The 27791-nt window shown below is 36.5% G+C and overlaps 1 protein-coding gene across 6 annotated transcripts in view; it reads left to right on the top strand.

Moving 5' to 3' along the window:
* The window catches only part of LOC124613251 (protein phosphatase 1 regulatory subunit 12A), a 371783-nt gene that overhangs the window by 218041 nt on the left and 125951 nt on the right, over window positions 1–27791 (top strand). For 4 of the 6 annotated variants that reach the window (XM_047141939.1, XM_047141938.1, XM_047141937.1 and 1 more), the window contains 5 exons: window positions 5196–5351; window positions 15932–16045; window positions 20682–20874; window positions 22405–22566; window positions 23234–23414. In XM_047141939.1, coding sequence (XP_046997895.1) covers window positions 5196–5351; window positions 15932–16045; window positions 20682–20874; window positions 22405–22566; window positions 23234–23414 — 806 coding nt within the window. The remainder of the gene's footprint in view (window positions 1–5195; window positions 5352–15931; window positions 16046–20681; window positions 20875–22404; window positions 22567–23233; window positions 23415–27791) is intronic. The other 2 variants (XM_047141940.1, XM_047141942.1) reach the window with 2 other exon arrangements.

The raw sequence follows: 27791 nt of genomic DNA, 5'->3' as shown, positions 1-27791 counted from the left end.
TGTATGTTATCCATAATAACTATTTTCAGTTAGTGGCATCTGGTGGAGGTTACAGGTTCATTACATAGTCCATTCACTACACATATGTGTTATGATTTGTCCTATTCATTGCTGATGATAAAAGTGAGATATATACGTAACAAATGCTAAGTATCTCAAGAAAACGTCTTCTCCAAGTTGTAGATAGTAACTGCAGTTGTCCAGAAACTGCTTCATTACTTAATTCAAAACAGGTAAATGATTGACAGCACAACTCAGCAGTAACTACATAAGGCTGTATTATTATTATTATTATTGTTGTTGTTGTTGTTGTTGTTGTTAGACTGGTTAGACACACAGCATTAACAGCTAGAAATCGTTCAATTTGTGCCAATTCAGAAGTAGAGTCCAGCAATAAAGCGATTCACAAACAGTAAGTATAGTGCACACATCTAAACTTGTTTGATTTTAAATGGGATTGCAGTGTGCAGGGTAAACAAGTGCCACAATGGAATGGAGTAATGCAGGGGAAATATTTATTGTAGCAGGTTTCTACCCTCACTGTGGATAATCCAGATTGGAATGTAACAATTTTATGAGAAGAAAAGTTGCCACTTACCATATAGCGGGGATGTTGAGTCACAGAGAGGCACAACAAAAAGATTTTCACACTCAAAGCTTTCGGCCAATGGCCTTTGTCAACAACAGACACACATACGTGCACGCGCGCGCACACACACACACACACACACACACACACACACACACACACACACAAATGCAACTCTCCCACACTTTTTAAGTGTGAAATTCTTTTTGGTGTGCCTATCTGCGACTCAACACCTCCGCTATATGGTGAGTGGATAGTTAGTTTTCATATCTGAGAAAAAGTTGCTGGTAGCACTTGCGATGGACCACATATTCTGTAATAAAAGTGCTCCAAGAAAAGTCTTCCGTTCTACAGTTTAGTTAGGTCCTCTAAGCGGTGATAATGTAGGTGAGGATGACACTGATTATAGACTCTTAAGCTCCAGTGTTGTAGAAGATATGTAGTGCCATTCCATCAACAGATTTTTTCTTTTTTGCCCCCTGAATTCTGCGGGTATACCCGAAAAAAGTTTTTTCGGGTCACAAGTCTTCAGTCTGATCCGATCAGAGCAGACTTTCAAATTTCTCCTTCAAAAGTCAGCTGCGTAACAGCAGTTCACTTCTGCAAGATCACATATTGTGATCCTCAGTGTCCTCAAAGGAGATTTTGAGGGAGGGTGAGAGGGAGGCTTAAAGTTCAGGCAGTTGTTTCCTGCTGGAATTTGGTCTCAGGTTTTTTATTCCTTGAAAAATTCTCACAAACGTCCAGTGATGAATGTCAGTTACCCTACTAAGCTGCAGATTTAACATATCATGCATGTTAGAACCTACTGTGACTTTAGCAGAAACTATGCAGCTTGGGTATTTGTGTTCATTGTACTGTTTACAGGAGATTGAGCTGATTCCTTGAAGTGACAGTACTTTCAGTACTTTTCTGCAGTCATGATGTATGCATACAAGTATGGAACAGTACCAAAGTAGGCTTTTTACTGTTACTTTTTTCCCCCCAAGAGGCTTCTTGAGAAAAACTGATTTTTAACATTCTGACCAATCAAAATTACAAACCTTTTTATTGATATAAAGTGTCTATCTAAAAAGGTAACATTATATCTGTTACAAATTTAAGCCATTTGTTGATTGTCTACATTTTGATAATACAAGGAGAAATAAAATAAATGAAAAGGAAATGGTTTACATTAATTCACGGACTGCTTGCTTTTCTGCATTTTTTGCTTACTAACCCTGTCTTTGGTGGTATCACTATCTATAATAATAATAATAATAATAATAATCGTAATAGCACCGCAGTGATATTTATATCTTCATTGTTGCCAATTTGAAGTTGTTTCTTCTGAATATGTTGTGATTTCTGAGAAGATTGTGGTTACTTTGGGAGATTTCGTATTTTGCTTTTGGACTGGCATTAGGATGTTACAATGTCTCTGGCTACCAAACTTATTGTCTGTCCACCTCTCTCTCTCATTGGCTGCATAAAACCAGCAGCTGACATCTCCTTTTGTTCCTGTCATATGTCAAGGTGAGTGTCAACAGCATCGTAGCACGAAACATCAAAGTACTTCATTGGCACCTGACTAGACTTCTACCATTTCCTGCAGAAATGAGTAGCTGCCCAATTTTAAAGTACATTCAATTCCAACTACAAATGGATTCAGGCAAACTGCAGTTTAAACATGGTAGATGTTCCGAAAAAGCCAAAGTATGTGGTACACATTACCATGTTTGGTGACATTGCGTAATTTGCTGCCCGTTCAATAATCTAGTTCTCAGTCAAGCTGCTGTCACTGTTTTTCCCCTCCAACTCTTACATAGCACTGTGCTTGTGCAAGTGTGAAACACTATCTGCAGTATCTTCTAGGGTGGAGGTCCTATGCGACAACAGCAAAAAAACATGCATTTTATACGTCACTTGACGGCTGTTGATAGTCACCTTCCAAAAATCATTATAATAAATTTCATTGCTTTTCCTATATACATTCCCTCTCTTCTTGTCTCATTGGTTACATCAAACTATCACCCAATATGAAGATGATGACTGGCTTAGATAGTAAACAAAAAAATGAAGATAAAAATTAGTGTAAACAACTTCTTTTTCAAGGTTTTTAGTCAGATAGTTCATATCACCAAAACAGTTTGTGGTTCTTATTAGTCACAATATGTGTAACAATTTCTCAAGGAGCTTCTTAAAAAAGAGGGAGTGTCTTACACTCATGGTTGTCTTACACATGCGTAAAATGGTATTATTTAAATATGCATACCCTTTATGTATCAATTTAATCTACTTTAAATATACTAAGGGGCTATCAATCAGTGGTTTCTGATATGCTTCTTGTCAAATTTAGTTGTTGTGACATGACACATTTTCACATTCTATGAATCTGTTATATCAAAAATGGGGATTTTAGGATCTTGCTCCCTTTTGGAAAAAGTTATGAGGACACCTGTGATGGTGATACTTATCTCAATGCAAATCAGCTCACTCACATGCTGATTGAGTGAGCGTTTAGTGGCAATTAATCATCTCCAGCTGCACTGTTTGTCTTTAATGTTAGATTCCACTCTAGTAAACATCTTAATCCACCTGAGCATATTGCTTTTGTCAGTGGCGTTAACTCTGCACATAGCGGTATTTTGATAGTATTTGGCAGCTTGCACCCTTTTATTCCAAGAAATAATTTGCAGCATAATGCTTCAGTTTAGGATTCATTGTTCAACTGGAAGGACTAAAAGTATTTGTTGGACTTCTATAAAGAGGAGGTCAGAGCAATTACATGTGTAATTTGAATGAATGTGTGTCTGTGACTGTACAGAACTGTTAATCAGCTAGCTTATGAACTTAATCCACTCTCTTGGGGCTATAAAGAAATAGTAGTATCTCACAAAGTGATTAAGGAAACGTTACATGTATGAGAAATATGTTCATACTCACAGACCACAGAGTACAATGTGGTGTCCAAATGTGCAGATAGTTCTGAGTTAGGATTAACATCTCACAGAAAAGCCCATTTTTATTTACGTTAGTGATAAGTGTTGCCCTTGGGACTGCACAACTTCTCATTAAACTTTGCTAATCTCTGGCTGGCTCTATGGTACAAAGTTTGACATTTCACTGTGATCACTGATTAGATTTTATTAACATTTCATGTTTCAGTAATTAGTTACTAATATGAGTAAAACCATCATAGATAGGAGTATGAAGATAAAACTAATAAGCCTGGAACTTGTATCACTAATTGTCAGATATTGATTGAAACCTCTAGTAGTTGTTGTCTTGATTCGCAATTTGTTCACATTCTCATTTCCAAATAAACGAAGACTGTGTTCTCCATTGTTTTTCACTCGTGACAGTGGCACGATGTACAGTGATAAAGTTCCATCTTACTGAGAGCTTTCTTATGCATTGTATGGACTAATCACATTTCTTCTGATTTTTACGCGGTCTCTCATGCCAGAATCAAATTAACTAACATGTGGGATCATTCACTTCTGGTTCAGCTATTGTTTATCATTGATGACATCATTTGATATTCATGTTTCTCTAAAATTCATTGGAAAGAAATGAAAACCTTGAAATTCTTTATTAATGCCACTCTGTGTCTACACATGTGGTGCTTAAAATTGGAGGCAAAATACTTTGACTGGATCACTGGAAAGTCTCCTGTGAAAGGAGGTCTTAGAGAATGAGATGAGATGCTACCTCCCCTAAGTTATTCACCTTGGCTGTGAAGGATGTGCAGATGGCATGCTGTCGATCAGGCGTAAAGCACTAAGCTAGCTGATTTGCTTTTACCACTGCAGAAGTGGAAGCCATCCATGTGTTGTCAGCACTGAGCAATGTGGAAATTGTTTTTCGTGTACTTCTCGTCTTTTGTGATGGTCATTGTGCTGCTTCCCCAGCTCAATAATTCATTATTGTTCGAAACTGTACCACTTGTTGGAAAGATGTGGTTTGCTGACATGTATGCACAAATGTTCACTGCCATCTTTACACAATGTTTACTGCCATACAAAAATATATCTCCTTGTACATACCATTAACAAAAGAATTTAACTGACTTATTTCTAGTTGAGGAATGTTACAGTTTATTAGCTAACTGGCCCACATTAACATAAATTTTAGTTATAAATACTCATTATTCCATCCCCACTTTATTATCATGTCCATTTATTGAAACACCTCTCCCCTTACAAAATCTGTGGATGGAGTATTTACTATTAATTGACTGTAGCTGACACATTATGTTTTCATTGTCCATTATTAAGATTTGTAAACTGAAGTAAATTGTAATTTGTTTTATTGTGTCTTGTTTTTTAATACTTGGTTTCCTTAGTGTAAGTTCCATGTATCTTATGTTTTCTATGACATAGCATCAGTGACACAGTTGTCCAGTTCAATAAAAATTAAATTCAGTTAGCTCTTACACATTAGGAGAAACACACACACACACACACACACACACACACACACACGGAGCAAATTATGAATGTTCAAACCAAATTCTTTGGTTCATTTCAATTGCAGGTTCTCATGTCAGTCAGTTGATTTTCAGTTCCACTGTTTATGTCTATATTTTTCCTGTAGACAAATATAAAAGTTTGTTTTGTTTCAGGGGTATTAAAAAAGAAGCTGATGATGCTGTTTCCCCAGTATCAGATATCTTGAATGCTGTTACAACAGGAACAACCACAATAACCACTCACACCTCACCGACGAGGCAATCTCTTCCTGTAGCCAACAGTCCCTTACCAACTAACCAAGTTAGAAGGTAGAGTATTAATCACGCATTTATTTTGTGATAAGATTTTAGAAAATATTTAACTATGATGTTTCAAATAGGATTACATACCAACATGACATTTTGATGGTGATGTGGTTCATTTTTGTAAATGGAGAAATCTGCACTAGTTTGGGAAGGATGTGACTCACAGGATGATCACTGAGGTTTGATTTTCAACATGTATTCCAAGAACAGTAATTTTCTGAATGTGACACAAAAGCGTTCCATGCATTCACCGGGCCGTCATGATGTGATACTGCTTTTGATAGAAAAATAATGCAGTTGCAATGATCATACCATTAAGATATCTGAAAAGGTCTGAAAGGTGAAGACCAATCTCAAAGATGTTTTGCAAGCAATTGCCTTCAGGATTTTGCTTGTGTGTGTGTGTGTGTGTGTGTGTGTGTGTGTGTGTGTGGGGGGGGGGGGGGGGGGGGGGGGGCTCCCTTCAAACTGATTTTGCTCCAAGAATTAACATAGGTGTTGTGAAATCTGCAAATAAGGGGAGCATACGAACGTTGCCTCTGTGATTTTTCATATTGGCAGTGTGTGTAGGGTACATTTAGGACTTCAACACATGTCAACAGGAAGACACAACTTTCAGCTGTGTTCTAGAAAATAGAATTTGAAAATTTTTGTCATGCTTGTATATTTTGAATAGTCACTAGTGTTCAAGTAGTCCGCAGCTGAGTGTAAGCACTTCGTTTCATAAGTGTGAGGTTTCTGGATCTAATTTTACTGCTGGTACTCTTATTTAATTTTCACATAGTTCTAATAACAAATTTACTATGACTGTGCAAATTATAAATATCTGACAAATACTGGATTTTCCTCTACAATTTTGGAAATAAGTTCCATTATAACAGTATTTGGCATTCCATACATTTGCTGTACGTCACAGTAATTATTGTTTTCTACTGCGATCAGTATCATCATGATTTCTGTGGTCTCCATAGGTTACATATTATACTTGCCGTAAACGTAGATGCAATAATGTAAATAGGAGGAGTATACTGATTTGATTGAAAGCTTTCCTGTATCCTTGTTTTATTTTCAGTCTCCTTACTTTTTCCCTTTTATTCCAGATAAAGATTATGAACATAATAAATGAATCATTAAATATTGTTCTTTTTCACAGTCATAATAAATTCTTTTAGAATTACTTAAGAATGGGGAAAAACGTACAGTCAGTGAGATTCGATCCATTGACGTCGGGCTTACACAAGTAAGCGTTTACTCGCTTGGTAGTGGGCTCTTTGAATACAAGGAGCCATACAAAGTTAAGAGTTATCTTCCTGTTTACGCATATTGCAGTCCTAGTCGTTTCCTACAAACTCTGTCGATATGAATCTAATAGAAAATGCACGAGGGGAAGTTTGTACAGCCCCTTGTTACCAGTTACTTGGTGAGAAATTCAACAATACACTGTTCCCTATCCCAACTGTCCTGCAGTTGATGTCTTAAGGAAATACATATTTCTGTGGTATGGCACAACTTCTGTTTAACTATCCAGTGTGTATTGCTGATTTGGCATTTGGGGCCCACACATTTTCAACTATGGGAATACAATAATATGAGGCTATGTGGTTTCCACGGTTGTGTACGCTGCCCACATTTTATGGTTTCTTAACCATTTTGAGGTAAACGATCAATACACTGATCTCTGCTTAGTCATATTAACCCCCTTGTGGTTTACCTAAAAGCTCATTTCCACATCTGTTGCCATGAAATAACTTGACAACTAAAGAACAGTATTATTAATTTACTTGCCCAAGGATCATTTTCAAATTAACTAGAGATTGTGTACTTTCGCCCATGATGATTGTCTGCGTTACAGACAAGTTTTATACAGAAGCTCAGCAGTGTGTCAATAACATCCCTGGAAGATTTGAAAGTAATTTGGTTGAAGCAACTTAATTACTTTTTATGAACTAAATAATTTTTAAAGTTTGATTTGTAACCTCTTTCAAAATGATAGATTTCTGAAACACACTTATATGGACTAAATAACTAGTATTATCACACTTTGGGGACAAAGTCAAAGTAACTTTTTTCTAATCAAACAAACAGTTTGTGTCTCCAATAAGTTGCTTCTACTCTGAGTTAAGGAGAGAATATTTTTTATGTGTATACTCAGATTGTGATCAGTATTCAGTTGATGTATAATGGACACAATTGTAGAGCAAAAATTGAACTATTGTTTCTTGTATCAATGTCACCTATTTGCAGTATACTGTGTACTTGGGTGAATTACGTATCTCAGCACTGATTCACTTAAATTTATTGAGCTATTTGCACAGCTGTTTTTCTTTTAGAGCTTAGAAAACATATGAAGGACCTACAATACATACATTTTAGGGATGTTGCGTCATCATTTGGTGCATTTATTCTTTTAAAAAAAGTTTGATGTACCCCTCCACAAAGTGTCATTCTGGTTTCCAACAAAGAAGAAGATAATCTGCTGGATTAAGATCATGGTAGAATTGACAAGCTAGAAAATGATCTGTTGGAATAGACAGAAGAAATTCTCTTTATTCCTTTTAAATATCTTGAATCTATCTCATTTTGATTACATTCACCTGTTCTTGTTTCTTATTTGTTTTTAAGGGGATGGACACAGTTTTGAAACATTTTGGTATTATGTCTTTTGTTAACCTAATGTTAGAACATTGTGCTGTTGTCATAATAATAATAATAATAATAGTTTTTGTGAAGGGCCAGCTTGCTCCTTTTGTTTGGTGCATTAATGCAGGAAAGTGAGCAGTGTATTCTGTCCCCAGTTGGTCTCCTGTCATTCTATCTTTAAATAGCCAGTGTTTAAGGTTTCTTTTTCTAACAATCCTCCTTGTTTTTCTTAAAAGTTTCCCATTGTTTAAATTAGCCACTCAGTTTTTTCATGATATATTTTCAGTGTTCTCAAACTAAACCTCATTTAGTTCATTCATTGAGCTACAAAAAGTTACATTTTATTTGCATGTGCCCCCCCCCCCCCCCCCCCCCCCCCCCACACACACACACACAGTTTTGAAAGATTTTGGTATTATGTCTTTTGTTAACCTAATGTTAGAACATTGTACTATTGAAATTGTGTCTATGTGCGCCACCTCAAGGTGTTGCAGGTATCTGACACAGTAAGGAATGTGTATAAACAGAGCAGTAATGAATGGAAGAGAGGGAGTCATTCTAGCAATGATACAGGCTGAAAATGGGGAAATAAACTGACACAAGTGATCTTGACAAAGGGTAGATTGTCGTGACCCATTGCTCGGGAAGAGCACCTCAGAAATCGCAAAGCTGTGGAAAGTGGTTAAAGGATGGTGAAACCATAAGTAGGCGACAAGATGTTGGGTATGTCTTCTTCACCGAATGTGGAGCCACCGTGACAGCTGTACACTTTGTGAACTTCATTGTGGACCACCTGTGTCCTTTCATGCGTGATGGCGTGGCATCTTCCAGGAGGATGACTGTATCGCAAGGCCAGATTTGTGCTGCAGTAGTTTGAGGTACACAGTAGTTAGTTCACATTGATATCTTGGCCAACAAATTTGCCTGATTGGAATCTGATGGAACACATCTGGAACATTATCAGGCACTATCTACATGATTGCAAACTGCTGGCTCGTAATTGATGGGAATTGCATGACCTGTGCATAGACTTCTGAGGCCATCTACCTCTGGAAGTGTATCAAGGGCATCTTGAATCCATGCTATCCAGATTTGCTGCCCTATTGTGCTCCAAAAGTGGACCATCTACATCAATATTTGGCAAACAAGTGTGAAGTGCGTGGTGACAATCATTAGGGCTTTTCTCAGTTTCATTCCTGTATGAAGCATGAGAAAAATTAGTACTTCAATGCTCTAATTAGCCTAAACTTGCTTCCACAATCGCTGTTGGAGCTATACATAGGGGGTTGAACCACATTCCTAGATTAATCACTTAAAGTTGGTTCTAGAAACATTTTAAGAAGGCTTTCAATGAATAGGTTGTGTCAATCTTCAAGAACATGCCAGTTCTACCCTTTGAGCATATATGTGACAGTCTCCGTTGTGTTGCCATTCTTTGTATACGTTGTATCTCCGTTGTTAGTTTCATTTGGCACAAGTCCCACATACTTGAGCAATATTCTAGAGTGAGTCTCACAAATGTCTTTTATCCATTCCTCTTTGTTGACTGATAGCATTTCTGTAGTATTCCATCAATGAACCACAGTTTACCACCTGCTTTACCTATGATTGAGCCTGTGACTCGTTGTTATAGGATGTTACACCCCCCACCCCCAAAGTGCAAAACTTTACGTTTATGAACTTTCAGAGCAAGTTGACAATCTTTGCATCACTTTGAATTCTCATCCAGATCCAACTGTATATTTGCAGAATTTTTTTTTTTTTTCAGACAGTAATTCATTACCAATAACTGCGTCTGCAAAAAGTCTGAGGTTACTATCGTTAGTAAAGTCGATAATATACCATGTGAACATCTCAGGTCCCAACACACTTCCATGGGGCACATCTCAGTTTAGTTTTAAGTTCATCAGTAGTTGTGCCACCAAGTAATCTTCAATCCAGTCACAAATTGTTCTTGATACCCCATTTAGTGCTTTCGGTAACAACTGTATTTTGTTACTGTGTCAAATGTCTTTCAGAAATAAAAATTACTGCATCTATCTGACTGCTTTGATCCATAACTTTCAGAATGTCATTAGCGAAAAGCATGATTCGGGTTTCACATGATCGATATTTGCAGAATACATGCTGGGTGACATTGAAAAAGTAATTCTGTTAGAGATACCTCATTATGTTTGAGCTCAGAATATGTTTTAAGATGCTACAGCAAAGGGATGCCAAGGATATTAGAAAGTAATTTCTTGGATAACTTCAGCTACCTTTCAAGTAGATGGTATCTTTGGTATATTATGGCTAAAAGAGGGGCTATGTCAGCTGCAAATTAGGTATAGAATGTGATAGTTCCATCAAGCCCTGAGGCCCTGGAGCTTCGTTCAATTTTAACAATTTCAACAGTTTCTCAAAGCCACTGACACTAGTATCTATTACATTCATCCTTGTCATGGTCTGAGAATTCAATTTGGGCAGTACACTGGATTTTCCTTTGGAACATTTAAAAACTTAAGCAAGCATTTCTGATTTTACTTGCTCTCCTCAGTTTGTTACTGTGTCATCTGTGAACATCTAGACACCAGAATTACTTCAGATTTTGAGAGGGATCCTTCGATGATAATGTGCTACTGTAGTTATTCACTTCATGCATTGCCCTTGTAAAGCTAAACGTGTTCCATTCAGAAACACTGTATATATAGCTATATGCTTTGTTTTGCACCTGTTATACAGTTGTCACTGTTTCTTTTGAAGTTTCTTTACAGTAACCACGTACCATGGGAAGGCCATCCCATTATGAACTTTTCTTCTAGCAAAAAAAAAAGGGTCTAACAGACCTGTGCGTTAAAATGCATGAGCTATGAGCTCTTGTTCGGTGGAAGAAATTTGTTTGACAGTACTGAAGATGTAGTGCTCACAGCTCTTCACAGTATGCATTTTAGAACCCTTACTTTCTAGACTTTTTTGGTTCAAATGCTCATTCCTGTCATGTCCTTGAATATTGGCCGTTCTTCCCGGCACACTCTATATAAATATTTATGTTTGTTTTGTTTGCCCTTTGTACTATGTTAATCATTGTAACTACAAATACCTCATGGTTACTAATAACAGTTTCAATGTGAATGTCTTCAAAGATGTGACGGCTATTTGTTGCCATTAGATCCAATATATTTCCATAACAGGTGGGGTTTCAAACTACCTGTTGTGGGTAATTTTCAGAGAATACATCTTGTAAATTTTGACAGGATGGCTTGTCGTCCTGACCACTAACAAAATTATGAGCTACAGGAAGCTAGAGTTATAAGTTTATGTTCACCTCTAATACTGAGTCTTGCCCAAACAATCTCACATTCAGTTTCACTGTAGGTTGACTTGAGTTTCTTATCTGCTGTGATACATATGCCACCTCCATTTCCCATTATCTTATTCTTGTGCTACAAGCTTAAATTTTCTCCAAAAATCTCACTGCTGTCAATTTTGCATTGTAACCAGTGTTCTGTACCTAGTAATGTATGAGCTTTAATGCTTCCTGCGCTTCAAACTCTGGCACTTCGTTGCGAATTCTTAGCTATTAACCACTAGGATTATAATACTCCTTCCTGTGGGAGAGTCGTTTCTTTGGATCTTACACTGATACTTCTGGGTCTCTTGGACTAGTTGGAGAGTTGCCTACTCTGAAACTATGACCATTAGTGAACCCCACAGTCAGCCAGCTACTTGAGTAGGGTGACCCTACAGTTTCCAACCCTATGGCGCAATTGCAGGAAGTCACAACCTAGCTTGTCACAGAATTTTCAAAGTCTCTGGTTCAGCACTTCCACTTGATTCAGAACCAAAGGGCCACAATCAGTTTTGGCGACGTTACAAATTGTGAGCTTTATTTGACACTCCATGCACAAGGCTGGTCTCCTCACCCTTCTCTGCCAGTCACTGGAAAGAACCATGTATGACCCTGGAGCTCAGAATATAGGCATCATTTTTAACAATTTGCACTACAATCCGCAGTTGGTTGCATCTTGTTTCTTCAGAGGCTGCCACAATAGCCTCTCCAACAAGTTGAATGTGGCCTCCTGGCACACCCGCACTGAGTGCACGTGGTGTTCCTTCCCATCCCTTGCTGCCATTTCCCTTAGGGTTACCACCATTATATTCAGTTTAGGTCCCCCCCCCCCCCCCCCCCCTGTCATCCAGGGCAGCTAATTCTATTACTGATATGCCACTGACATTCAAGTATTGATAAATCCTATACTTCCAGCAGAGGAGACCATATTCATAGGATAGCCCTCCTGACACATCCATTTGCAGCAGCTTCCAATCACTTGACAGTAGTTGGGGCAGCTTTCCAGCTGCTTAGGATCAGCAGCTAACTCTCCCCATGCCCGAAATCAGTATACACAGCGGAACTGCATTCTGATTGGTGTAGTATTTTACAGAACAGTAAACAAATAACTTTAAACTAAGCTTACTTAATTTCTTTTAATTTGTGGTTTAATAAACAAGTATTACCAATTGCCTTTAAGAACTGAGGCGATTAACAGCCAAAACGAGATACTTGTTATGACAGCAGAAAAACTTGGTATATAATTGACTCTTCCTTTGAAGCTTTTTGAGGTTCTGGACACTAACAAATTCGACAACAGTGTTAATTTATGACAAACACAGACAACATGCAGTGCTGGTATAAGACAGAACTGTGACACAACGCATTAGGTACTTACAGTAATTGTAAATCTCAAATGTAAAATAATTACAAAGTAAATTAGGCAAAACACTTGTATCTTATGAAGATTGTCAAAAACGGACGAAAGTTTTTGTAGAAGAATCACTGACACATACAGTAAAATTGCAGAATGTTTGTCTTTGAACAAGGATACTGTTGCCAGTAATTTATACAAGGGTTGGAACGTAAATAGTAACAACTATTTATTTACAGCTCTTACAAAATAGATAAAAGTTACTGAGCTTCAAAGTAGTCACCATCATTGTGTATAACCCTTTGCCAGCGATGTGGGAGTCGTAGGATACTCTTAGCAGAGCCAGTTGTGTTGACAGTTTGAGTGGCACAGTATATTGCCCGACGAATTTGTAGCAGTTCTGAAGTGAATGCCCTGAAGTGTTCCCTTCAGTTTAGAAATCTAGTTGAACTTACGAGGGCTTCAGTCAAGGGCGTGCAGTAAGTGGTATAGCACATAGCAGTCCTATCAGTCACACAAATCAGTAACAGCTTGTACTATATGTGCTTGAACATTGTCCTGCAAAATGATGGTCAGGTCCTGCTGAAAGTGTCATCACTTCTGTCTCTCAGCTGGTCGTAGGTTGTGTTCCAAAAATGAACAGCGTAGATACAGAAGTGATGACACTTTCTGCAGGACCTGACCATCGTTTTGCAGGACAATGCTCAGGCATGTACAGTGCAAGCTGTTACTGATTTGTTTGACTGATGGGACTGCTATGTGCTATACCACCTACTCCGCTCCCCTGAAGCCCTTGTAAGTTCAACTCGATTACTAAACTGAAGGAAACCCTTTACGGCATTTGCTTCAGAACTGCTGCTAATTCGTCGGGCAATAGACTGCGCCACTAGAACTGTCAACACAACTGGCAGTGCTAAGTGTGTCCTAAGACTTCCACATTGCTGGCAACGGGTTAACACAATGCTGGTGACTACTTTGAATGTCAGAAAAACTTTGAAACACGTATCTATTTTGTAGGAGCTGTAAATAAATAGTTGCCACTATTAAAGTCCCAACCTTCGTTGAAAGCTCAAATTAACTTAACGGTTAACTATAAATGAAGAGTATTACAGTGCTCATAAATGTTTAGAAATACACAAATATCATGCTATGCATGTGTATTGACAAAGTAATTGAAAGATTATGAGAAAATAGTACAGTAAAATATTAGAAAGTAGAATTTCAAATCTGACTTATCTGGCGCACACGGTCTCACACAGTCGAAAATTTGGAGGTCCACTTATTCATGTAAATAAATGTGTGAATTGCACAAATTTTTACTTAATTTGTGTGTACTCCTACACTGGCATCCCTAAAATAAACATGTCAGTGTCAATTTATCACAGTCAAAATTATGAAAATTATGGAACACCAACAAAACTCTTTGGGCAACTAACATTACAAACACTATTGAGCATTTTTAAGTTTAATTATAATCCTCCTGTGATCACTGGCTTTCCTAAAATATAATACATTTTGTGTAGTTATAATTATTCAAGCCTGAAAGCATTTTTGTAAGAGATGTTCAATCATTGGCTACTATTCAACTCCATATGTTTACTGTTGACTACATGGTTCCCTTTCTTCACTCTGTCACAAAGTGTCTGTGACATACCTTAAAGGATTTTCATATTATGTCCTCTACAGGAATACTGATGTGAACAAATTTTACCTGCATATGTTACGTACATCACTGATATAACCTTTTAGACAAACTGTTTCCATTGATGCTCTGAGATTTAAAGGCAGATAGAAACAGCAAGTTTTTATATATCTTCTAGTTGCTATCCTTCCTCTGTTTGGAGTGGTGGTGGCAGTGGTAATGGTAGAGATAGAATATGTCATTGCAGTTTAGGGTCATGAAACTTCTGAAAGCTTTAGGCAGTTATACTGCAACTGTAAAGTTGTGAAAAGTTACTTTGACAATTAAAACCACAGTACTTCGATATCACTGCCGAATCGGGTATCACTACTGTATGTTACTGCTCTGTGCAAACTATTTTTTTCTGTTGGAACTTTTAGACTTGAACTGTGTTAATGGAATGTTTGCATGCCTAATAATTTCCTTGGAAAATTCCGTGAAATAGTTAGTAGTATTTTTATATTCATATTATGTCTTTGCTGAGTGACATACATTAAAATGCTATGTGACAAAAACTGTAAGATTCAATAGCCTTAGATATCTTATCTTCTTTCAGTGCACTGTTCTTTTTTTTAAGGGGCTGTAAAACAGTGGGGGAAACCCTTACTCGAAATAGAACGTGTGGTGTGTTGTGGAAAATTTTTTTGAGGAAGTTAAAATTTTCATCTACTGCAAAATTATGTTGCTTAGAAATAACAGTTAATGAAAATAGTTAAACTTGATTTCAAAATGAAGATGTGAGGACTCTGTTTACATCAGGCTTATCTTAGAAGCATGGAAATCAAAAAGTTCCAGTTGAAATTCAAATACAAAGGTCCTTTCAGTAAAGAACAGTCATTGGGTGGGCAGATGTTCGCTAACATAATGATATTACTTGGCTGTCGCAGATTAGTCGTATTACCATTTTGTTATGATCATGTGAATTATATGATTAATGTTCTAGTAATTTAAATGTACATAAATGTGTGAACTTAGCAGAATTGCGATTGTTTGCTCTTAGCTTCACTTAGAGTGATGGAAAATTTGCAGCAGTTGTTTCAAGTAACTTTTGCACCATGAGGCATGGATCCTTTGGTCTTTAGAGTATAACAGGACCATGCATTTTGATATTTTACTAAGATTGTTATTTTTTGGTAAAAGTTATTTGATTTTTGTTTCTCTGTACAACCATTTTTTTTAGAGATAATGAATTGCAAGTTCTTTTATACAAAATTCGCCAAATTAAAAAAAAGTCATTTTGTTTTGCAGTGCAGACTGTTCTGGGTACACTGTTACTTAATTATGTATCTGAGTTTGGCAAGTTTTCATTGCAGAATGTTTTCCTGTATCAGGACACTTTTTTATTTAAATTGTACTTACACAGAAAGAAGATTCTTCCTTGCGACATACTGGAAATAAAAATTTATTCTTTTGAGGGAACAACGGGGTAAAGAGAATAAAACACCTTGTGCTCACTGCAAATGTGTGCTGTGCTATCCAGTTAACTGAGGAAAATGTTTTTAAGATATTAATTTATACTGTGTGTGGTTCATCAGATTTTAAATAAGGTACTGTGTTCACTGAATTGCTAACTTCACTAGTTTCAGTCCTCCAAAGGACAGTGCTGCCAGCACTTGTCCTCCAACACCACCTACACCCACAACACCCGGTGGGAGTAAGCTAAGCCCAGGGAACATCTTTAAAAATTTTTTCAAGTGCGTTTCTCACAACATCAGTTTTCACTAACACTTGGATGCTTTTCAGTTTTTTCTTTGCTTTCTGCCTATATTCTTACACATCATTTCTGTAACAACTGTTTGTAGATATCATCACTCTTCCCTAAGGTAATGTGTGTTTATGCTGAATGAGTGATTTTTTTTTTCTCTAATGCATGCCCATTATTTTTGTTTTTGTGGTTTTTCACTGTAAATTAACACTAATTTCAGTAATTTCCTCTGCAGTCATTTGGCCATCTAATGAAATGGTTCACATAAGAAAATAATAATATTATGTGACGTGGCAGGCATCTAGTTCATTTAGACAGTTATTAAATTTACTTATATTTATACTTGTTGTAACATATGGGGCAATATAAATCTGATTTCTGAAGTGAGCAACGTAATTTCATTGATGTATGAATTCTTATAATTATGGATCACTCTTCTCTGACAAGCAGAGTTACAAATTATGAATACTCTCATGTTTTCCTGCTGAGTTGGTAGTCAGTCTCCAATGATCACCTCATTGGCAGAACATACATCACCGTCTCCCTTTCTGTTTTCAAGTGGTATCAAATTTATTTGTGATCTGTCGGGTGTAATATAAAAAAATTCATTATTAATAGAGTTTTTTGATCAGTTTTTATAGCAATTTTCTCTCTTGATTTGTAAGAACAGTTTCTTAATAATTTTTTATTGAAAGTAACCAGTAATAAGTTGTTTGTATTATTGTTTTCTCACTGTAAACTATTCATCAGTTTCAATTGTAAAAAATATACTTCCAGCTACAAACTTGAAAAAATTGGCCTATTTTTAATCACTCCCATCGGTATTACTTAAATCCATGTGAGGCATTTATTAAATGTATTAATGTTGGTCCTGCATATCCAACTATTCTTTTGGAGCTCTAGACAGTGTCAATTTTCTGGCATATGATTAGAGATGGGAAGAATTTTTTAAAAATCCAATTGTAATTTGATTTGATATTTTGTATTTCAAAATAAGTAGTGACTGTTCATTATAGTGCTCAGATAGTTTACTACAGCAAAGAACCAACTTCCACTTTAAGCGGAAATGGAACAACTCCTCAAATATTCTTTGCTAATAACAGATAATTGGAAATTTTTAAACGATTTGTGAGTTTCCTTTCTCCTGTAGTTCCATGGCTGACAAGGTTTATCTTCATTGTAATTTATAACTATCTACAGCTATGTTTGTTCTTGAGTGCTTTAAAATTTCTCATCAGAAAAATAGCAAATGCTGATTAGTGAATAGTCATTTAATTAATTATAAAGTTGTTTGACCTAGCTTTAATGGCTTGTGTTTTTGTTGTTTGTTTTTTCCCCCAAATATTTAATTTATATATTCCAGCTTTAATATTGCAGTGCTTGTAGCCCTTCACAGTTGTTACTTTGAAACATTTGTGATGCGTATGAAAGCTAAACAGGTGCTTTTAGTCCTTCAGGGTTGGCCCAATGTGTTGATGGTCATGTATCAGTCAAATTGTGTGGTTTACCAGTCTCACAAGTGTAGTATGCATGTGTATCAAGAGTTTTGCATGTTTCTTACTTTGCCTTATCTTTTTGTCATTTTTGGTGTAAATAAGTAATTAATCTTTAAAATTACAGATATATATTATGAATGTCTGATAGTCTGTGTGTGTGTGTGTGTGTGTGTGTGTGTGTGTGTGTGTGTGTGTGTGTGTGTCATTGTTTTCAGGTACAGAAGCAGAAAGGGTAAACAGTTTATTACCGTATTTACTCGATTATAAGATGAGGTTTTTTTCCCCCCATTCATTGTCCGAAGACGACGAGATTGTCTTACATTCACATATTAAACTCTTGATGCTGAGGTCAATGTTTTTATACTGTTTAATAGTTTGATATAGGTATTTCTTACATTTACTGATGAATCTTGGGCTAAGGAGGTCACATGCAGATTTATGTTGAATTTGGAAAGCAGACAATGCTTGCACTCAAACAGGTTACACATTTTCTAATACACCGAAGTGCTTTATACGGTATCGACCTTGATCGTACAATCAAGTGACATTTGACTCACGTGGCATTAGTGCAAACAGTACATGAGAAACTATAAACTATTTACAACAACCACCTATTGCTCTGCTTGAAATTCACAATTTCGTGAAATCCAGGAGGACATAGAATTTAAAGCTATTATCTTACAAACTCTTGTTATATTTGAACAGGTTTGCAGTAAAAGTTCTCATACATATGTGGATATTGTATACCAACATTCATGGTGCTGGTTAACAGTGTAGGAAACAGGAAGGGAAATTAATTCAGAATTAAATATCTAAAAAAAAAAGTATTAAACTGTCAGCAATTGTTATCACAAGAATAAATTACAACGGCAAGACCCTTTGTGGAGGTAGTGCCAACAGATGTCAGTAGATCACAGAGCAAGTGGAAATTAGAAGATTTTATTGAATTGTGATTGCAGTCTTTATGTATTAGTTAGTGATGTTGCGTATGACCTGCACCGTAGAAGATATTGCAGCCCAAATTTCACAGTTGCTCAGCATAGCATTTTGGAAGGGTTGGAGGGGGAAGAGTGATACGGTCTTCATTGAGAAGTAGGTTATGGAGTACTGAATGGGCAGCAAGTTCTGTCTTGCTACCAACCAGGAGAACCTGAAGCCATTTGAATTGACTTCAAAATTGGACATAAACAGAACTGTGGTGTTGTACATTTCAGCAGATGATGATCTAGATAGGGGCCAGTTGTGGTTGTCTAGATAGGGACCATAGTATACTTACATGTTTCCTACAGCAATGTTGTTGACACTGATCATGAGGTATAACAGGAATCAATGAGGGTGTGTCAGATGCTGATTCTGCGTAGCTGTTGAGAGAGCAGCGAGCAGACAATATATTTGGAAGCAAGAAACTGCATTATATTCTCGTCAGTGTTGAAGCAAAACCCAATACATATTCAGCAAAACATCTGCATTCTCAGGTTCCACCGTAATCACAACCTCGGATATCACAACGTATTCGGAAGAAACCGTGAAATATTTGTGACAATAAAGACATAAACTTCACAACTGTTCTGTTAGGATGAGGGTGGTGCTTAAAAATAATGATACCACAGACAACAGGTTTAGTAAGTGAAAAAGGTGCTAACGGTAAAAATTAATGTAAACCATTCCTTTTGGTTTCTTGTTGTATTTTTAAATGTAGGCAATCGGAAAAGCCTTTATTTTAAAATAGGTATAATGCTTAAGGGTTTGGCAGGTACTTAATGTCAGTAAAACAGTTTGTAACTTTGAGTACTCATAATATATTAAAAATGAGCTCTGCTCAAGGAGACTCTTAAAAAGGGGCGGAGGGGAAGGGGTTGTCTTATATTCAGGATTGTCTTATACTAGGGTAAATACGGTATTGTGATGTTTATATTTCTGCACACAACACAAGTTAATTGCACACATCATTACCATGTTTGTGCTGGTAAAATGATTTTTTTCTAATTTTTATGGAGATATTAATGTTAACATTACTTGAATACAAACTGTGAGTGTCATTTATATAGAGTTAGAATTGTTTCTCAGTTGCAATAAAGTGGTGTAGAATTGTAACGTAGTTTGCAGAAGCCTTTCAGACAGTTTGGTTCTTGTCGGTTTTTTTTTTTTTTTTAAAAAGCAGAATGAAGCTGAATGAGATGAGTGCAGGTTCAAGACAACCAGAAAGATAAAGCCTTCAATTCCTTTCCATTCAATGAACAACTGAGCTAATGTGTAATATCTCAACCACTGGAAACATACTGCTGCATTTAACTCTGAACTACCACTGCCCATTTCCCTCACTCTTAAATGACTAATATCATAGATAACAGGGCTCTGTTAATTTAACTTTGAAATGGTGTTCAAAAGTGGTGGAACTACAAAGAAAATCCATAGGTTTTGCGACCTGATGTTTTTCCAAAAGAGGCTGTCTTAAGCAGCACTCATTCTACCGTGGAAGCTAGTGTTTCAGTGTTAAGAGTAGGCCCTTTTTCATTGCAGTTGAAGTACCATAAAAATAAGTATTCAGAATGTAATGTGCAGCAGCCTGCGAAGTTGACTTCCTCTACGGCATTAAATACTGTCAAAAGAGACATTTTAAAACATTAAAGAAGCCAATGCAAGTGTACATAAGTTCATAAGTTTTGTTTGCTTTCTCATTTGTAAAATTGTAGGAAGTAATTTTTTATTTGTAATGAAAAAACTTTTCTCTCCATTTGCAAAGTTAAGATAATTTTTTTTTACCCCAAGATTAGGATACATAATAGCTCGTGTAACACTACTAATTCCTTTTAGGACCACACATATTGCTACTGTAAGGTGAGAAAAAAGTCCTTTTTTTAGGCTTGTGTCTTATCCCATCAGTCTGCAGCATTGTAAGGTGAACATGATTGCAGCTTACATTTCAGTAATATAATTACACACGTTTGTAACAGGAAAAGAAAAAATGAATCCCCAGCATGAGAGTGTTGAGAATATAATAAAATGAGACTGGACTAATTAAAATGAAAAAATTAGAGGCACCATTTATGATAAAATACTAATGTGAAGGTAGTAGGTATACATTTAATCAAATTTATATAGTTGTTAAAATAAATTCATTTATTTCAGATCCTTTGTCCCACCTGTTCGTGATGAGGAATCAGAAACGCAAAGGAAAGCACATGCAAAACGTGTTCGTGAAACACGACGATCCACTCAAGGTGTCACTTTAGAAGAAATAAAGTCTGCAGAGCAGCTGGTAAAACGAAAAAATCAGCAGCAACTTCAACAAGCAACACAGCAATTGAGCAATAATGAACAGGTGTGTGTTAAAAGTATATGAACATAAGCCCTACCCCTCCTTCTTTCTCTGGTCTCCATCTCCCTCCTCTTTCATGTCCCAGTGAGGAATAAAACCGAAACCACTCCTTTCCATGTAGAAAATGGGTATCATGTAGTTTGCAATTAACCATAGAAACTGTATTTGTTTACCACATAGTGGCAATATTTTTATTCAGTGCTTATCAGGCATTCGAAAAGTAAATATTGTTTACTCAAAACTGTGTGTAGAACTCATTTTGAGTTTTGGCGTTAATTATTAGATAAAACAAAAATATAATTAATGTTTAGGAATGATAAGAAGGCAGTTGACTTGTGGGGCAGACACAATTGTGCAACTGCAAAGCATGGAGAGAAAAATACAAAACATGGGAACAAAAATATCATGAGAAATAATTTTAGGAAATTTGTTGGTGTTTGTTTGCTTCTTAGTCAAAGGATATACATGTTGATCTGATTGGAATCCAATAAGCTAGATATTACATAAAAGATTCTTACATTATCAACATATTCACTGACATTTGAATTTTGATAGTTCTCAAGGAACATATATAGATTTGCCTAAGTATTTAGTGTGGTGCTCTGTATTCAGTTTTGCACTGAGCTACCAAACACACAAGTCTGCCTGTATTGATGTAAGTTAGAAGCTCTGAAAGTTAAGAAATATATCTCTTGGTGGAGTCAACATTCCAATATGTTGGCACTCTTATATATATATATATATATATTTATATATATATATATATATATATATATATATATATATATATATATATATATATATATATATATATATATAAAATAACTTATGATGTTATAGGTTTTCTGTGCAGTTTGCCAGTATTAAATCATTTCATTAAAAAAAATCGATTTGTACCTTTGTTCTCTTCTTTGTTTGTCTCATCAAACCAGCCATTACATTCACATGAAGTGTCCTTTACATTTTTTTGGGATATTGTGTACACATGGTTAACAAATGGTGCTTCCAACAATTCTAGAACATTTTCAAAAACTTATTATGAAGTGCGTGATTACTACAGAAAGTTTCGATTAAGAAGAGTTATAAACTTTAAAAATGCTATAGTTGACTGTTGTCTGAACTGAAATTGTTTCTCAAAAATTTATTTAGATGACTGCCATGATGTACACCAGCAGGACCACAGCGCAAACCTTGTCCTTCACTGAAATGGATGTTAATGACAAGGAGTTAGTGCTAACAAATTTCTTCAGTTGTAAACTGTTCCATAGGAAATGAAAGCAAGAACAGAACAACTGTAATTTGATAGGCAGATGAAAAGAGAATGAAGATTCAAATGTATGTGGAATTGGAGTGCGTAAAAATTCATAGATGGCTACTTGAACTTGTCTTACTATTTTCCAGTTTTCAGATATTGTAATTTTGGCTGTCAGGGTGTGGAATTATTGAACGTATTACTTGCTTGGGTTAAATGTAGTGTGTACTAATACAGCGCCACGTTATAAAGGTGTCATTTCTGATATTCGGTTTCCACAGCTTCCTGCTGTTACTAACTCACCATCAATTACTGCAACAATAACTACAGCAAGCCCAACAGTGCCTTCAAAGAGTGTGGCAACAGGTGGAAAAGAAGAGGAAGTACACCAAGAGCGACGACCCTCTTGGAGGCTTAGGGTTGATAACGGTGACAGGAATAAGGTGTGCTGACAGTTGCTTGTTCCAGTACACCCAGTAGTTTCTGCTTTGTAGTAGACTTCTCTTCTCAACCTGTTAGATATCACTGGAGCAGTAATTCTGTTCACTAAAGTTTCTGTTGTAGTTTTGTGTCTCTGCCTGTCTTACGGCTGATTATTTAAAATAAGCTGTGCATGTTTATTTTTAGGGTATTGTTACTGTAGATTTTCTGTAATTAACACACTTTTCCTTTCAATTATCTACTGTCTTCACATATAGTCATTGTAATAATGTAGAGTTGTAGTTATCCAGAATTACATCTTTTGTGCATGATTTCTATTCGGGTTGGAAAAAAATGCTGGCGAGGGATAAGGCGAAACTAGAGCAGTTATCTGCTCTTGGAATATTTTACGTGTTCTTATGTCGCCAAAAATGCAAACAGAATTCTCTTTGTTTTCAGAAACTCATTTGAGCTAGTGACCTGGATGTGCAAAGGGCCGATCTATTTTGTTGGTAGATTTTTGCACAATACATGATATCCATTGTGTGTTGTTGTTTCTTTAGAAGTGTCGAAAAATTTTTCTTTTCCATTTTGATAGACAACGCCTGATATATGAATTGCATGCCGCTTTTATTTTTAGAGAGTATTAAAATTACTTTATGAAGTACATGTAATAAATTTCTTTTCCAGTTTCTACTGGAAGATGCACGTAGCAAAAGTACTCCAAATGACACGGCTGCTACAACGTATGTTAGGAGGACATCGGGAAGTACTCCAGTGCGACCATCCTCTGCACCAGTTGACCCATCATCTGTCGATACTACTGTAACAATAGCACTTAGGCGACAATCGAAGCCACCAGACGACAGAGGTACATAAGATACATTAGATGGTTGTTACCACTTTCACATTCTTTGTGAAAAAATTCCAAGTAACTGCATTAACTTATCATGAAAGTGCCACACCCACTGCTAATAGTTATACCTGAATAAGACACACAATGTTAAAGGAAATTTGACAACTCCAGTGTAGAAGCAGGAACTAATTTTTTTGTCATTTGTTGTTCTTGAAATGATTTTCTTCAATTTAACCAACTACTTTTCCAAATACACTATAATTTTCAGTTACATAGCCTGTACTTGTCTCCTAGCTTCTTCATACAAGGTCTTTGCTCAATTTTATATGTTAAGATTTCTTCGCTATTTTCTCTCTTGTCACTAACAGTTTATTAACAACCCTAAATACACATAAAGTGGTGCATTGTCATCTGCGTCAGTTACAAAGAAAGTTTACAGCCCCTCAAATAAGTGTTAAAAATTACTTTTATCTCAGTAATTCAATTTATCAGGACTGAATAGCTTGGCAGTAGGGCATTCAAAATATGAAGTTCCTGGTGCTGCCAATAGCAACACTAATCAACAGTAGTATCTCTCAGGCTCAGAAAGACAAGGATGAAGAGGAGGAGGCAAAAATAAAGCTGAGGGTTTCAGAAAAAGTGGTTCTCTGGTAGTGCATTTGTAAGGCTTGTATTATGATATCGAAGATCTGTGACAAATTCCTGTAAAGATATGTTACATTTAATACAAGAATAATCACTGTACCAGCTTCAGTTCACGTATAATGGAAGATACATTGTCAGAAATAAAAGATTAACGAGGGAGATATATGGCAGGGGGAAGAAAGATAGAAGTGAGAAATAAGAGGAAAGTGGGCAACTGTGAAACAAGAGGAAAGAAGAAATCCTTAAAAACAAAGGGGGAATAAATAAATTAGTAAATAATGATTTTATAATTAAGAATGTGGTGATTGTTAATGGGTATTAAATTCAGGAAAGTGGCAGAGTGACGGGTATGTTGGAGACAGGGGGACAACCGGGATACCCGGGAAAAACCCTGGAATTTTTTGTTGTTTTAGTTTTCAGTTACCGTATTTACTCAAATCTAAGCCGCACCTGAAAAATGAGACTTGAAATCAAGGGAAAAAAATTTCCTGAATCTTAAGTCGCACCTGAAATTTGAGACTCAAAATTCAAGGGCAGAGAAAAGTCTTAGGCTGCACCTCCAAATCGAAAAAAAAGGTGGTCCATTGTAAGAGACACGATTTAGGTCGAATGAATGACGACACAGCTACAGTAGTTTGGTTTGGTTCGTAAGCTTAGCAGTTAAGCTTTACCAGGTAGCCATTGCTATGCGTCAGGCGCTCCGTCCTTATTTATACGGGTACCCTTCCTTTTTCACGTGCTTTGTCTGGTTTGAATTGATTGCTTATTTTTCTTTGATCTGATATGTGCCTTTCTCTTTGTTATAGGTGTTTACGTCACTCTAAGCTAAAAATGCATTACTGTACTGTGTCATGCATTGTTAGTCACATTCTGATAATGAGTGTTTATGGCCTGTCACCGCTCGTGGCATGGCTTGCTTTAGTGCACACTACCGCCGCTTACAATTAAAAAAAAGAGAGGAATCATCTCATTAGCGAAACAATGGCAAGAGACTGCTATTTGTTGTTACTTACACTGCTGCTTTCTTTGATAATGGTCAACAAGAACCAAATAATAGACTGCGTATGATAGATGATGTTCTGAACGAGAGTTTAGCGAAAAATTTTCTCCGTTTGAAAATCTTTGCAGACGCCTCTTTAGTACATTACATTCTGCACAGAAATTAGTCATCTCAGATTTAAAAATCTAGTCAATTGCGTGCTTCATTTCTGACTGTATCACTATTCAGCATAAGAATAATACGAATATAAAAATGACATGATATGTATATTCTTCCGCGTTTGCTGTTGTCTCACTCTAGTTTTGTAGTTTATTAGGCAGACAGGATTTAAATGAGATAGCAGCAAACATGAAAGAATACATGGCAAAATGTTTATATTTGTATTATTCTCTTGGTGAAGAGAATACTGCATGCGATTCACAATTCATAAGAGTTCCTATTAGCAACCATCTCTTCTCACAGGTAGGAAAAAATTCAGAACGTAGAGTTGGCCATATTGACAAACAAATCAAACAGTCTTGCCAGTCGGATTTTCGTAGTACATTGAAATGCTGCTACATTTGAAGATGAACAATACGGAATTTGTATTTACTTCGTTGCATAATGTATGAAAATGCAGTGGTCAAAACTCAAGGTGGAGAAAAAAAGCTCGTCTTCCACTTTTTTTTTTTTTTTACTGACTCAGAGGTTTCGGTGCCAGTATTTATCTATTTGTCTTTGTTCCTGCTAAGCATGCCTGTGTAGCGCTACATATATTCGACGGCAGAAATTAGTTGTGGCGGCACCTACCAACGTTTTTCAGAACTTCCGCTTACTTTGCAATCGGTTCTAAGCCGCAGGCGGTTTTTTGGATTACAAAAACCGGAAAAAAAGTGCGGCTTAGATTCGAGTAAATACGATGAATTTTTGTAATTTTATCTCATAAGAACTGATACTCTAACAAAAGATATTACTGTATCCCACTACTGCAGCAATAAAACATGAACGAGAGAAAAAAGAACGTAAAATTCAGTTGCAAAGGAAATGCGTGACACACGACGACAAAACACAGTGCTCATACAAGCATCTGCGAACGGAATCATCGTAGATCCAGGGCAGGTGCGCAGAGCAATCTGGCTTGTAGTAGCGAGGTGGGTAGTCTCCATGTGACCCGTGTTTATGTTTTGTGACTTTGCTGTTTCATTTCGGTTATTTCTCTCACGTCAAATGAAAACAAAACGGATTTCTATGGCCGAGAGCTTATCAAGTGAATTAAAATACATTCACATAATTATGAAGGGCTAACATGTTGGTAGTTTCAGATCTTATTTTATTTCCACCTTTCTGACAGTCAAGCATTAATCGCCTTGGCAGAACAATGAAGTTATTTTTGTCAGTTTGCTAAAGAAATTTGGCTTCTATTAATCTTTTCTGCTGAGACAGTCAATTTATTTGAAACGAAGAGTTTAATTCCGCACTATTGGGTAGTTTCAACTGTTCACTGCATTTCAAGTGCATGTTTTCATCTTCTAGCACATATGGCATTATGCCATAATAAAGAACCAGACATGAGATAATACAGTACTGGTACTCCAAGAAAATTTACATCCCAAAAACCGCACTGAAAAGCTTAATATCGGCTTGAGACGTACTTCATTGGGAATCTGGACATGCGAATGTGCACTATAAGCCGAATAATGCTTTTCAGTATGGTTCATGAAATTACGATGCTCTTGGAGTATCCTCTGATGTCTTGTTTCTTTTAGGACATAATGTAAGATCTTTTAATGTATATACATACGAGCAGTGACGCCTGTGGTGGTCTGTGCCAACTGCTGAAACGAACCTAATTCTAACAGGTCAGGGGAAAATATTGCAGGTGGTGGTTTGAAAAGCGTTAAGCATAGTTTGCGCCCCTCCTTGTGTGAAATGAGTTCCATGCAAATGGTTTCATATATGATTTTAGGACTGGCGAAACAAGTGTACATTTCAATTTCATCATTTTGTGGGTTCCTGAGTCGCGTCTGAAATGAAAGTTTTGTTAGCTGCACGTCCACGAGTTGTGATGGAGTTAAAGTTTGTTGCATGGAATTGTTGCTCAAGGAAAAAATGATAAACATGTCTCTATTCGTGACTGGATGAATAAAAGATGTCAGCTCAGTTACTCAGCAACCTTGCTGAAATAATTTATAATGGAAGATCCAAGAAGTTCTTTTAATTATCTTAGAATGTCAAAATATCTGTTCACGTTTCTTCTAAATAGAGTTAATTATGCGATGAGGAAACCAAATGGCAGTTATAAGAGTTGAGGGGCGTGAAAGGGAAGCAGTGGTTGGGAAGGGAGTGAGACAGGGTTGTAGCCTCTCCCCGATGTTATTCAATCTGTATACTGAGCAAGCAGTAAAGGAATCAAAAGAAAGATTCGGAGTAGGTATTAAAATCCATGGAGTAGAAATAAAAACTTTGAGGTTCGCCGATGACATTGTAATTCTGTCAGAGACAGCAAAGGACTTGGAAGAGCAGTTGCACGGCATGGACAGTGTCTTGAAAGGTTGATATAAGGTGAACATCAACAAAAGCAAAACTAGGATAATGGAATGTAGTCGGATTAAGTCGGGTGATGCTGAGGGAATAAGATTAGGAAATGAGACACTTAAAGTAGTAAAGGAGTTTTGCTATTTGGGGAGCAAAGTAACTGATGACAGTTGAAGTAGAGAGGATGTAAAATGTAGACTGGCAATGGCAAGGAAAGCGTTTCTGAAGAAGAG

The sequence above is a fragment of the Schistocerca americana genome, chromosome 4, assembly GCF_021461395.2.
Source record: "Schistocerca americana isolate TAMUIC-IGC-003095 chromosome 4, iqSchAmer2.1, whole genome shotgun sequence".
NCBI classification, from domain to species: Eukaryota; Metazoa; Arthropoda; class Insecta; order Orthoptera; family Acrididae; genus Schistocerca; species Schistocerca americana.
The sequence above is the reverse complement of the archived record's forward strand: the minus strand, read 5'-3'. Positions and strand labels throughout refer to the sequence as shown.